This window comes from Trichomycterus rosablanca, chromosome 1, assembly GCF_030014385.1.
Source record: "Trichomycterus rosablanca isolate fTriRos1 chromosome 1, fTriRos1.hap1, whole genome shotgun sequence".
In the NCBI taxonomy this organism is placed as follows: domain Eukaryota; kingdom Metazoa; phylum Chordata; class Actinopteri; order Siluriformes; family Trichomycteridae; genus Trichomycterus; species Trichomycterus rosablanca.
Window position 1 is genome coordinate 46536013 of NC_085988.1, and position 14301 is coordinate 46550313.

At 38.5% G+C, this 14301-nt stretch overlaps 1 protein-coding gene across 1 annotated transcript in view; it reads right to left on the reverse strand.

Annotated features, from left to right (window-relative positions):
• Window positions 1-2844: 2844 nt before the first annotated feature.
• Window positions 2845-14301, reverse strand: part of cracr2b (calcium release activated channel regulator 2B) — a 35825-nt gene continuing 24368 nt past the window's right edge. The window contains exons 12-18 of the mRNA XM_063003597.1: window positions 11308-11431; window positions 10836-10962; window positions 10651-10732; window positions 8911-9025; window positions 8598-8705; window positions 8434-8510; window positions 2845-4252 (exon numbers count right to left, since the gene is read on the reverse strand). Of these exons, the coding sequence (XP_062859667.1) occupies window positions 4165-4252; window positions 8434-8510; window positions 8598-8705; window positions 8911-9025; window positions 10651-10732; window positions 10836-10962; window positions 11308-11431 (721 nt within the window). The 3' untranslated portion in view covers window positions 2845-4164. The remainder of the gene's footprint in view (window positions 4253-8433; window positions 8511-8597; window positions 8706-8910; window positions 9026-10650; window positions 10733-10835; window positions 10963-11307; window positions 11432-14301) is intronic.

A 14301-nucleotide genomic window follows, 5' to 3' on the forward strand; every position in this document is an offset into this window, starting at 1 on the left:
TGTTACCCCAGCATGATTTTACAAAATTCCAAAGAGCATCTTGTGATGTTGTTGAATGCTTCGCTTTTTGTAGTTTAAATAAACCCATAAATAGATATTTTTTTAAATAATCTACTGTAAAATGTTTGTACGTTAGCCCATGACAAGTGTTCTGCCTTGTTTACCTTCCTGAGCAGTATTTTAGATACTGCTACTACTCTTTTAAGACCACTACTACATAGTCTATAGTTTTGCTCGATGCAGTCACTCCTTCTTTAGCGCATTCTGTACCTGTGCAAAAGTGGCTTCATTTGTTGATCGGGCGGCACCTTCACAGCAAGAAGGTCCTGGGTTCGATCCCCAGGTGTGGCGGTCAGGGTCCTTTCTGTGTGGAGTTTGCATGTTCTCCCTGTGTCCGCGTGGGTTTCCTCCGGGTGCTCCGGTTTCCTCCCACAGTCCAAACTGAAGACACTAATTTGTCCAAGACTGTGTTCGATATAATCTTGTGAACTGATGAATCTTGTGTAATAAGTAACTACTGTTTCTGTCATGAATGTAACCAAAGTGTAAAACATGACGTTAAGATCCTAATAAACAAACAAACAAACATTTGTTGATCTCATGATGGTGTGGTTACTTTTTGTCAGCCTGATAGTGGTTTGAATACAAATGATCTAGTTTTGGCAAAGCTTTTTACACTGCCATGTACTGCCCTATTTGAAGCATCCAGTTTAGCCTTGATTTCATGCTCAGGAGGCTCATCTTTGCTTAGAAGAACTATTTAACTTCTGACACATTCACTTAATTCTATTTACTTAAACAAGCAGGCGGCACAGTGGGTAGTACTGTCGCCTCACAGCAAGAAGGTCCTGGTCCTTTCTGTGTGGAGTTTGCATGTTCTCACCGTGTCTGCGTGGGTTTTCTCCGGGTGCTCCGGTTTTGAATTGTCCATGACTGTGTTTGATATACCATTGTGAACTGATGAATCTTGTGTAATGAAAGTGTGTAAAACATGACGTTAAAATCCTTAAAAAATAAAATAAAAAAAATTTAAACAAGCTTTTGATGAGTAGACATGATCCAGAGTGTCATTTGACCATGTGCTCCATTGGAAAGGATAAAACTCAAGAAATCTGCCAAGGAATTGTCATGGTCATTTTTTACAAATGTTTAAAATATGTATTTGCTTTTTACTATACAAAAAACTGAGAAATTCTGTAATTCATGTAAATTTCAACTTTAAAGTAGTTTGTTATGTAAAACATTGAATCAAATTTGAGAAAAATGCAAAATAGAAGCAGAAATGTTCACTATTGGTCTTGAGCATTTGGTTCCCACTGAGTATCACTTCAAGCAACTTTAAGAGCAGTGTTGAGCAGTAGCATAGCTACAAAAGAGAAGCTTTTGTATTTTTTTCTCAGGAATGAAAGGCTAGTGCTGTTTCTTTCTAAATTAAGAAGCTTATACATAGTTAAACCTTTTTTCTAAATACCCCAATGTTTTAATTACTTAATTAACGCTATTAACACGATTGTATATAGCACAATATTGTCACAAAATAAACAAACTACCATAACAATAAGAAATACAAAACAATAAAAAGTGAAACAACAATATTTTTCTCTCAGGCAGTGACATGCTGTTATATATTTTGCAGCAAATGTTGCTGTGTCCTGCTGTGAGAAAAATTAGTGTTTTTTTCTTATGTGACAGGTCACTTTTTGTACAGCCAGGTGTTTCTGTGTCTGCCCTCTTCAATGGCACAGAGTGTGTACCTGGTCTGGGACCACCTCTGCTCTGTATCTCTGATAGAAAGGATACTCTGACAATCTGTGTTTATCATTTAGAACACAATATTCTAATGTATGACTCTAATGTACTTGTTGTTACACAGTGTCAGTCTAAATATGTTGTGATCTTTCTATCTTTAATTTTATATTTTAATTATCTGAATAATGTTTACATTTGGTTGTAGATTATTGTTGGTACTACAGTATTGTGTGGATTCAGTGTTAATGCTTATAACAAGTGCCTCATATGTAATAACAAAGCCTATAACAATGCCTAATAACAAGTTCAGCAAACTTTAGAACCAGCTAAACAGTGATACTCTTTTCAGGGTTCTATGACAGATTATTAAATGCATCCATAATTTAGAAACTTTTTGCAAGGGTTACAAACTGTATTAATTTGAATACATTAAAAGCTTTTAACTGATTACATATATAGCATTTAGCAGACAATTTTATTCAAGGCAACTTACAGTTGTGATCGAATACAATCTAAGCAATTAAGTGTTAAGAGCCTTGCTCAAAGGTCCAACAATGGCAACCTGTCTGTATTAAGGCTTAAACCAGCACCCTCTGATTATTAGTCTAGTACTCTAACCATTGAGCTACCACAACCAATTATCTTTTTACTCCATCTTAATGGGTGATGAGTGTAGATTAATAATTAAAATCAAATTCACAGCTTAATAAGGTGCGTAAAATATCACAGAGTCTAAATACTTTCAATGGACTTGATCAAACGATCTAATTTTGTTGTTGAGAATTTGGGAGGTTTGTTTTGTCTTTGATTGCTACTTGTTCAATGAAATCTTTCCACCATCATTATAAGAAAAACAGGTGCAATTTTGAAAAACTTGCAGCATCTGATAATCAAATAATCTTTACACATGTATTCAGTATAGTGTCAGAATATACTAAATGTGGCTAATTCGTTGTTGTATTTTAACATAATTTAAAAGTTTTATTATCAAAAATATTCAGCTAAAATCCATCCCCCAGTTCTGTAAACAAGTTTAATAACAATGACTTATAACAAATGGTACAAATTTAGTATTAAAGCAAACATGATGGGGTTAACAAGTAAGTTTCAAATGTAATATAATTTCTTAAAAACATGATAAAAATAGCAACTTAAGTGAAATACCTAGATAAACAGTTGATCACCAAGTTAATTCATTTGTTTAATCTCATAAAATCATTCGATTTGTTATTTTTATGTGAAGATATACATTAAACTGTAGACTACTGTTCCACTGAAATGGAGTGAAAACCATCCCTAGCAAGAATGAAAATTAACCCAAATGCAGGATGCTTGACCAAGGGGAAAAAAAAGAAGCCACAAACAAAAAGGAGATAAGAAAGTAAATAGGTGACCAGAATAACAGAATAAATAAAAGTAAAAGTAACACAAAGACAAAAACAACCACAGCCCACAACAGAAAAAGTGGGAAAAAAGGGAAATACAGTGCAGAATTGAGAACTTATTGTGACAATATGAGAGGCTACTTAGGCTGCCTGTGACAACCCAGTACAGTACACATTAGGAGCCCTCAAAACAAGCTGGGAACGGAAATGCACACGCAGCACCCCATCCCCACCAAGCTACATGGATTTACAGGTGGGTGTGCTATGGAAAAGGCATGTCACACAGGCTCTGAGGGAATTTGCTTTCCCAAGGTGGTTTCATAGTAAGGCCAAAAAAAAAAACACTGCAACCATAGCCAGGTTGCAATAAAAAGATAAAGGCATCCAGTGCCAACGGGAAACCAGACTGGAGCAAGCCTAGTATCATGATTTCAGAGAAAGAGCAGGTTGCCAAACAAAGGAGCTGGCAAGACTTTGAGGGAGAAAGCGTTATATTTAGAAAATCTCCCACCTGAAGCAAATTAACACTCATCAGGGTGCAGGGGACTTGTCAGTTATTAGGAACTGACATGTCAATCATCTGCACCTTCTTGCCCTCATAAGTGGCATGGCAGATGAAGATTCTGCTACCATTTGCAGCTGGACCTAGACTCTAACTAAACCATTGGAAAGACTATGAAGTTGTACGCATGCATTATTACTAAGATACTAAGAACAGTCTTATGAATGTCTGGGTCTGTACAAAAGAATGATGTATTTATTATATGACCATATTTTATGGTTCTGACTATGTTTAATACTGACAGATACCCTGCCATGGGTAAAATATACTTAAAAAATGGCTAAACATACATTTACAGACTTAGAGATCACAGGTTGTTCATATACTTAATGTGTAAAGTATTTACACATGTTCCACTGGTGCAATTAGATGCGGACATGCTCTTGCTGATGTGGGGAAAGGTTATAACATCAGTGTTTTGACCAGCTGTCAGAGCAGAATTAGCTGTGTGTCCGTTAACAACCCTGACTAGGTGCAGCATCGTCCTCTCTGGTTTGAGTAGTCCAAAACATGACGTGCAGACTCACATTGTTTATCCTGCTTGGCAGCCATCAGTCTACAGGGACACAATCAGGACATTATGAATAAGACATGTAGACTTTGCAGTAAGTTTGCAAGTGCTTACTTCCTTAAATGCTTTCCCTTAATTTGGAAATGTATATAACATTTCTCTGTACTTTAGCGCCCCCTGCAGGCATCACATGCCTTATTTAACACTCGTTACTGAGAGCAGACAGTTCATTACAAAGTATGCTAATCACGAATGCAGTCAGTCTGTTGAAGCTCTTTTATACAACATTAGAGCAGTTATTATAAGATAATAATCATATTTCTATTTTTATATTGAGACATGATACAAAATGCCCACATTTGTATTAAAAAATAATGTTAATAAAAATAAACAGATCTACATGTACAGTATGTACAGAGATTAACATGAAGACTCCATACTGACAGAACTGTCTGTTCTTTTAAAGCTTAATAAGTGCAGTATTCATTATTTTAATGATATAAATATACAGTGGTAGCTTGAAACTCAACGTCAATTGGTTCTGGGACTGTTATTGAGTTTAAAAGGTGCTTAGTTTCAAGATCTTTTTCCCATAAGGATGTATGGGAAACCTGTTAATACGTTCCATGCTCCCATGGACTTGCATATACAGTATTCTAGGCTTATGTAAAATCATGGAGTTGTTTTTGACACTTATACAATGAAAATAACACAAATGTAATATAAAAACACTAAAATAAAAAACTGATTCTTACAATTTCTCAGAACCGCAAGCTGTAACACAAGTTTAAAAGTGAAACAGTGAATCTAGCTAAACACAGATACATGTGGAGCTTTCAGAGTGAATCTGACGGTTATTCCGCACAAATGCATTTTCGTCTCATATTCACTCTTTGATGACGTTTTACCGCACCGCTCAAGCCAAGTGCTAAACAAATCGACTAGTCATTGTTAATTTGCAATTAAATAAATAATTTTTTAAAAAACAAACTGAAAACATTGAGTTTAAGGGAATCGTTGAGTTTAAGGGTAGAAATTTCAAACAAAGTTTTTCAGTTTGGATTAAAATTTCAGTATGTGTATGTAAGCGAAGCTGGCCCATGCGCATTGTTGGGTGCATTTTAAGTCTTCTTTCTTTTTAAAGATTTGTAGATTCACTCTCAACTGGAATCAAGTGCCAGCATAAATCAACAATGACTTCTTTGTTGGTTATTGGCTAACCCGGTTAATGATTGATATCTCCAGTAAAAAGGATCATGCTATCCTCTCAGTGTTCCTTTACTGGTGGTGCCTGCATCTTAACTGTACACTAGGAGTTTTTATTAGAGCAGAAAGAATGTGACCTTGGAGAGTGACCATGCACCCTAAAATACACAATAAAAATACTAAATACTGTATGTACCAACCCAGCACAGAAGGATACACTACTCAAGGTGTACAATTACTATTTAATAGGCCTAGCAATAAATTTTTTAATCTCTAAATAAAGGAACAAACCAAAGCATTAAACCAAGTCAACCGGATATAAGACAATAATGAATGAATTTCAAGTATATATACATATACATACACACACACACACACACACACACACACCGATCAGCCATAACATTAAAACCCCCTCCTTGTTTCTACACTCACTGTCCCATTTATCAGCTCCACCTACCATATAGAAGTAGTTCTACAATTACTGACTGTAGTCCATCTATTTCTCTGCATGCTTTGTTAGCCCCCTTTCATGCTGTTCTTCAATGGTCAGGACTCTCCCAGGACCACTACAGAGTAGGTATTATTTGGGTGGTGGGTCATTCTCAGCACTGCAGTAACAGTGACATGGTGGTGGTGTGTTAGTGTATGTTGTGCTGGTATGAGTGGATAAGACACAGCAGCGCTGATGGAGTTTTAAAACACCTTACTGTCACTACTGGACTGAGAATAGTCCACCAACCAAAAATATCCAGCCAACAGCGCACCATGGGCAGCTTCTTGTGACCACTGATTGAGGTCTAGAAGATGACCAACTCAAACAGCAGCAATAGATGAGCGATCGTCACTGACTTTACATCTACAAGGTGGACCAACTAGGTAGGAGTGTCTAATAGAGTGGACAGTGAGTGGACACAATATTTAAAAACTCCATCAGTGCTGCTGTGTCTGATCCACTCATACCAGCACAACACACACTAACACACCACCACCATGTCAGTGTCACTGCAGTGCTGGATGATCCACCACCTAAATAGTACCTGCTTTGTTGTGGTCATGGGAGAGTCCTGACCATTAAAGAACAGAGTAAAAGGGGGTTAAAAAATTATGTAGAGAAACAGATGGACTACAGTCAATAATTGAAGAACTACAACGTGCTTCTACAGTGGGGAAAATAAGTATTTGATCCCCTGCTGATTTTGTAAGTTTACCCCCTTACAAACACTTGAACAGTCTATAATTTTTATGGAAGGTTTATTTTAACAGAGAGAGACAGAATATCAACAAAAAATCCAGAAAAAAAACATTAAATAAAGGTTATAAATTAATTTTTATTTAATTAAGGGAAATAAGTATTTGATCCCCTACCAACCAGCAAGAATTCTGACCCCCACAGACCGGTTATATGCCCATGAGGCACACAAATTAGTCCTGTCCCTGTATAAAAGACTCCTGTCACAGAATCAGTTTCTTCCATTCAAATCTCTCGACCACCATGGGCAAGACCAAAGAGCTATCAAAGGACGTCAGGGACAAGATTGTAGACCTGCACAACGCTGGAATGGGCTACAAGACCATCAGCAAGAAGCTTGGTGAGAAAGAGACCACTATTGGTACGATAATTCGAAAATGGAAGAAATACAAGATCACAGTCAATCACCCTCACTCTGGAGCTCCATGCAAGATCTCACCTCGTGGGGTAAGAATGATTCTGAGAAAGGTGAGGTCAGTCCAGAATTACACGGGAGGAGCTTGTCAATGATCTCAAGGGAGCTGGGAGCACAGTCACCAAGAAAACCATTAGTAACGCACTTCGCCGTAATGGATTGAGATCCTGCAGTGCCCGCAAAGTCCCTTTGCTCAAGAAGGCTCATGTACAGGCCCGTCTGAAGTTTGCCAATGAACACCTGAATGATTCAGAGAAAGCTTGGGAGAATGTGATATGGTCAGATGAGACAAAAATTGAGCTCTTTGGCATCAACTCCACTCACCGTGTTTGGAGGCAGAGAAATGCCCGGTGGGGATGGTGTTCTTGGGGTCATATCCAGCATTTCTCTGCTCCCAGCTCCCTTGAGATCATTGACAAGCTCCTCCCGTGTAATTCTGGACTGACCTCACCTTTCTCAGAATCATTCTTACCCCACCAGGTGAGATCTTGCATGGAGCTCCAGAGCGAGGGTGATTGACTGTGATCTTGTATTTCTTCCATTTTCGAATGTTCGCACCAATAGTGGTCTCTTTCTCACCAAGCTTCTTGCTAATGGTCTTGTAGCCCATTCCAGCCTTGTGCAGGTCTACAATCTTGTCCCTGACGTCCTTTGATAGCTCTTTGGTCTTGCCCATGGTGGTCGAGAGATTTGAATGAAAGAAACTGATTTTGTGACAGGTGTCTTTTATACAGGGACAGGACTAATTTGTGTGCCTCATGGGCACATAACCGGTCTGTGGGGTCAGAATTCTTGCTGGTTGGTAGGGGATCAAATACTTATTTCCCTTAATTAAATACAAATTAATTCATAACCTTTATTTAATGTTTTTTTTCTGGATTTTTTGTTGATATTCTGTCTCTCTTTGTTAAAATAAACCTTCCATAAAAATTATAGACTGTTCAAGTCTTTGTAAGGGGGTAAACTTACAAAATCAGCAGGGGATCAAATACTTATTTCCCCCACTGTATATGGTAAGTGGAGCACATAATTTGGACAGTGTGTGTAGAAACAAGGAGGTGGTTTTAATGTTATGGCTGATCGGTGTATATATATACAGTATATATATAGTATATATACATATATTTCTATCCAGACTACGCTAATATATAAAGATAAAGGTATTATTGCAAAAACCATTAAGGCCATTATCCTATAATAATAACTGAAATAATGGGTATGATTAGTTCTACATTTGGAGCTTAGAAATGATGCCACTCTTAAGAAGACATTTTTGGAAGTGTTTTAAGATATAATCTGTGTAGGTTTAAAAACATCCATTATACTATGCTATCCGACGTATTGGAGTCTCACCTAGCCAGATGTGTCATAGCCTCTTCAATGTTGTAGCCATTTTTTGCACTGCATTCAAAGAACTCAGCCTGGTACTCCTGATGCACAAACACAATCACATTAAATAGCCCAAGCAACTTTAAAGAAAGCAAAACTGTAACTGTATTAACTATGCAGTTTATCACCTCAGCCAGTTTATGTCCCTGCTTGGTGGTCACCTGCCTTCCTCCCCCTTCATCCATGTCCCCCTTATTACCAAGCAGCATCAGACATGTACCTTCAGTTATGTTTTTCTGCCAGGAGAATATACTTACATTAGAATTACTAATCACAAACAAACTTGAATTAAATATCTTTTGCATAAATCCATCAACATTTCTCAGTTCATCATAGCAAATCTTTGAATTTCATTATTCCCCTGCACCCCACCCAAATAACTAACACGTAGAAATGCAAACCTCCTCAGAATGGTTCATTTGCAACTCAAATCAGCCTCACCTGTATTTGGTCCAGCCAGTCACACAATGCCGAGTATGAGGCAAAATGAGTAATGTCATACATGGCTAGAATACCATCTGCTCTGCGGTAGTACTGCTGAGTGATGCTGTGAAATCTATGACAGAAGAGAGTTTTTTTTACTTTGCTTACTTTTAAACTTATTTTAGTGAGCAAAGATAATAGTCTTCATTTATCAATTGGAAATGACTAGGTTGGGAAAGAAAAACAATTCAGGTTTGGGTAATCTAACTCTTTATCGTTAGGTTTTTTAATAGCTATATTCACTGTCATTAAAACATAACTTAAAACAAAATACAACTTTATAAAAACAAAAAAAATGCACGAAACACTGTGATGAGTAGTATATGTGCTACCTAAGGGCTTGAGTCATAAGGGCTTGGGTTTATTAGTTTCCTGTGTCCATGTGGGTCTTTTGTTGAAACTTCCAAAAATGCAAAAGGTGGTTTTTCTACTATTAATAACCTCTATGTGAAACTGAATGTGTAAATACTATAAGTATACAGAATTCCTGTTTTGTGTCACGTATCCAGCCTGTATGTGCTCCTGGAGCGCTCCTAAGTGCCAGGCCCCTCTCTCCAGGAGCACATGTTTGTAATGCTTGTTTTCAGTGCTAAGCCAACGCCCCCTCTTTGTGATTGGTCTCCGGCTAATTATTGACAGCTGCACCTCGTCTGAGGTAATAAGCTAAGAGCATTTAAGCAAGCAGCGGTGAAGTGTTTTTAGACTATTTTGATTTGGTTTGGTTTTTGACTTTGTGCCTGTCCGTTTGTTCTTATTCATGCCCTGTTTAGTCTTGTTTCTGTTTGTCTTAGTCTAGTTCTTGTTTAGCTTTGTTCTTGTGTGTTTGGTGATTCTGTCTTGTCCCATGTTGTAGTCTAATCCATGTTTAGCATTAGCTTAGGGTTCATGTTTAGTATTGGGGTAAGCCTTTAGATAAACTTTAGCATTGTTCATGTTTAGATTAGCATTAGCATTTAGCTTAGCATTAGCGTAGGTCATGTTTGTCTGGTCCTATTGAAATTTGTCTGTTGTTATTACTAAATACTTTTGTTAACCATCTCTGTGCGTGTCCGCCCCTCTCTTGTCTCTTCTTAGCCCAACTCGTTACATTTTGTGCCCAGTGGACCTGGACTGCAGGCAGGCTGGTCAAGCACATGCAAAATGAGGCCTGGCATTGTCTTGCTAAAAATAATGATGACCTTTTTAAGAAGTCACCTTGATGACAGCACGTGTCTCTCTAAATTCTGAATACACACCCATATGTCAATGGTACCTTAACACATATGCCATGGTCAATGAAGCACTCTCATACCATGACAGATATTGGCTTTTGCACCTATTGCTGATCAGTCTGGATGGAACTGTTTATCTTTGGCATGGAGTTCCTTTTTTCCAAAAACAAGCTGAAATGTAGACTCATCTGATCACAATGTTTCACTGTCTTTTGTCGAGATGCACTCAACGGTGTTTCTGTATAGAATTGATGTCTTTGAGTGACAGTTTCAGGTTGCATTTCTTGATACACTTATGACAGCTCATTAAGCTGTATTAATCACAGTAGGATGTTGTTGTAATTATAAAGCAACAAATGTAATTTTAGTCTCTGATGTCATTTTCATGTTTCACGTACATAGAATAGGTTTAAATGCAAGGTTTGGTTTTTATTTTTTGAGTTATAATAATGAGGGTAAAGCAATATATGAAGTGTTTTTGACTAACCTCTCCTGTCCTGCTGTATCCCAAAGCTGAAGAGCAATATGCATGGAGTCAACTACTAGACTTCTTACTTGGAAGTCCATACCTATCAGACAAATGGCAATAATGCCAGCGTTGTTCAAATGCTGCAGATATGACAATGACAAAATTGTTGTGGTTGGGTCGAGGTAAGTAGTTTTGTGACTTACCTACAGTAGCGCTCATATTACTGGGGAAGTGCCCTTTGCAGTAGTGGTAAATGAATGAACTTTTGCCCACTCCTGAGCTGCCTAAAAACACAACCTTAAACACTTGCTCTGGACCACTTACTCCTGCCTGAGATATAAAAAGGCCAAGGTTATTAACACTGCAAAAATGTTGGTTGTATGCCATATGCCATACTCACTGGTTTAGGGAAGCTGAGAGTCTTGTTTGTGCAAGAAAAAATGCATGTGGTGTAGCTCCATATTAATTTAATCTGATGTGCTAAAAGAATCATAATGTGCTGTGTTGACAGAGTGAGGCCTGTCAGAAAGTAAGTGCGCAGAGAGGTGATTAGGACCAGTTTAATCTTCTTTTTCTACCATGAAAATCTCTCTAGTTCTAAATTTGCAACAAAAACATTCTTTCTTTTTATTTTCTCCATGATGCTGAAAAACACAAACAAAAATGGCACTATACCTTTTTACCGTGTAGCATCATGGGCGTTTCCCCTTCTTTCAGGTACTCTGAGAGATGCATTGGCTCTGCCTCAGCGATCACATCTGGCGAGCCACTCTTATTTTGAGCACCAAAACTGACCTGTCTAAAGTGTGGTTTAAATACAAAAATCATTTTCCAAATGGATCTCCAACAATCTCTCTCTACATATACACTACGAGGCTAAATGTATGTGGACACTCCTCCCCATTAAGTTCAGGTGTTTTTGCCACACTGCTAACAGCAGTCAAAAAAAACTTTGTTTCAGCATGATTGTACCACTATACATGAATCAAGGTCTATGATGGTTCGGTATCTTTTGTACAGACAAACTCTAACATCTAGTGGGTAGCCTTTCCGTAAGAGTAAGAGGTTGTAACACTATGTTAATGCCCATGTAAGGGGTGTTCATGGAATGTTCAGAAAGGTGATGATTGCATGTTCAAATACTTTTGACCATATACTGTATGTCATATAGCAGTCATAATGGCACTTTATGGATTGAGACTGAGTTTTGAAGTTGTAGTTGTACATAATGGCAAAAGCAGAACTTTAAATCTTTTTCTTTTTTTAATATGATATATTAAAAAGACACATACCGACATAGGTTCATTGATGTTCAGCTGGGTTGAAAAATTGTGACTAAAAAGGCCTAACCACAGGATTTACATGATTTTAATACTTGCCCTTGTTACATAATTGTTGTTATAAAAGTTGAATTATTGAGAAATATCATACTTGCAATCCTGCACTGAAAGTCTAATAGCTTAGATAAAGCATGACAATGCCCCAAAGTTGTTCATAATGTTCATAAGCTTTAATAAACCAAATGTTCTGTTTAATGAAGAATTATTGTTGCCACACAATACAGTACAAATAAAAGTGGCAATGTTTTAGAAATAAAACATTACCAGTTGCCCAGCTTATGTACTGTAGTTTCCAGCCAGCACACTTACAGCTGAAGTCAAAAGTTTTAATTCACTTGTTATGTGTGTATATACACTGATCAGCCATAACATTAAAACCACCTCCTTGTTTCTACACTCACTGTTCATTTTATCAGCTCCACTTACCATATAGAAGCACATTGTAGTTCTATTTTATTTTTTAAATACCGTGTCCACTTTATTAGACACTCCTACTTAGTTGGTCCACCTTTTAGACATAAAGTCAGAGACGATCGCTCATCTATTGCTGCTGTTTGTGTTGGTCATCTTCTAGACCTTCATCAGTGGTCACAGGAAGCTGCCCACAGGGTGCTGTTGGCTGGATATTTTTTTGGTTAGTGGACTATTCTCAGTCCAGCAGTGACAGTGAGGTGTTTAATAATTGTTGTTGCTATGTCTTATCCACTCATACCAGCACAACACACACTAACACACCACCAGCATGTCAGTGTTTCACTGCAGTGCTGAGAATGATCCACGACCCAAATAATACCTACTGTGTAGTGGTCCTGGGAGAGTCCTGACTATTGAAGGACAGCATGAAAGGGGGCTAACAAAGTATGTAGAGAAACAGATGGACTACAGTCAGTAATTGTAGAACTACAAAGTGCTTCTATATGGTAAGTGGAGCTGATCAAATGGACAGTGCGTGTAGAAACAAGGAGGTGGTTTTAATGTTATGGCTGATCGGTATATATATACAGTGTATCACAAAAGTGAGTACACCCCTCACATTTCTGCAAATATTTTATTATATCTTTTCATGGGACAACACTATAGAAATAAAACTTGGATATAACTTAGAGTAGTCAGTGTACAACTTGTATAGCAGTGTAGATTTACTGTCTTCTGAAAAACTCAACACACAGCCATTAATGTCTAAATAGCTGGCAACATAAGTGAGTACACCCCACAGTGAACATGTCCAAATTGTGCCCAAAGTGTCAATATTTTGTGTGACCACCATTATTATCTAGCACTGCCTTAACCCTCCTGGGCATGGAATTCACCAGAGCTGCACAGGTTGCTACTGGAATCCTCTTCCACTCCTCCATGATGACATCACGGAGCTGGTGGATGTTAGACCCCTTGAACTCCTCCACCTTCCACTTGAGGATGCGCCACAGGTGCTCAATTGGGTTTAGTCCATCACCTTTACCTTCAGCTTCCTCAGCAAGGCAGTTGTCATCTTGGAGGTTGTGTTTGGGGTCGTTATCGTTTTCAGTTTTCGAAGGGAGGGGATCATGCTCTGTTTCAGAATGTCACAGTACATGTTGGAATTCATGTTTCCCTCAATGAACTGCAGCTCCCCAGTGCCAGCAACACTCATGCAGCCCAAGACCATGATGCTACCACCACCATGCTTGACTGTAGGCAAGATACAGTTGTCTTGGTACTTCTCACCAGGGCGCTGCCACACATGCTGGACACCATCTGAGCCAAACAAGTTTATCTTGGTCTCGTCAGACCACAGGGCATTCCAGTAATCCATGTTCTTGGACTGCTTGTCTTCAGCAAACTGTTTGCGGGCTTTCTTGTGCGTCAGCTTCCTTCTGGGATGACGACCATGCAGACCGAGTTGATGCAGTGTGCGGCGTATGGTCTGAGCACTGACAGGCTGACTTCCCACGTCTTCAACCTCTGCAGCAATGCTGGCAGCACTCGTGTGTCTATTTTTTAAAGCCAACCTCTGGATATGACGCCGAACACGTGGACTCAACTTCTTTGGTCGACCCTGGCGAAGCCTGTTCCGAGTGGAACCTGTCCTGGAAAACCGCTGTATGACCTTGGCCACCATGCTGTAGCTCAGTTTCAGGGTGTTAGCAATCTTCTTATAGCCTAGGCCATCTTTGTGGAGAGCAACAATTCTATTTCTCACATCCTCAGAGAGTTCTTTGCCATGAGGTGCCATGTTGAATATCCAGTGGCCAGTATGAGAGAATTGTACCCAAAACACCAAATTTAACAGCCCTGCTCCCCATTTACACCTGGGACCTTGACACATGACACCAGGGAGGGACAACGACAC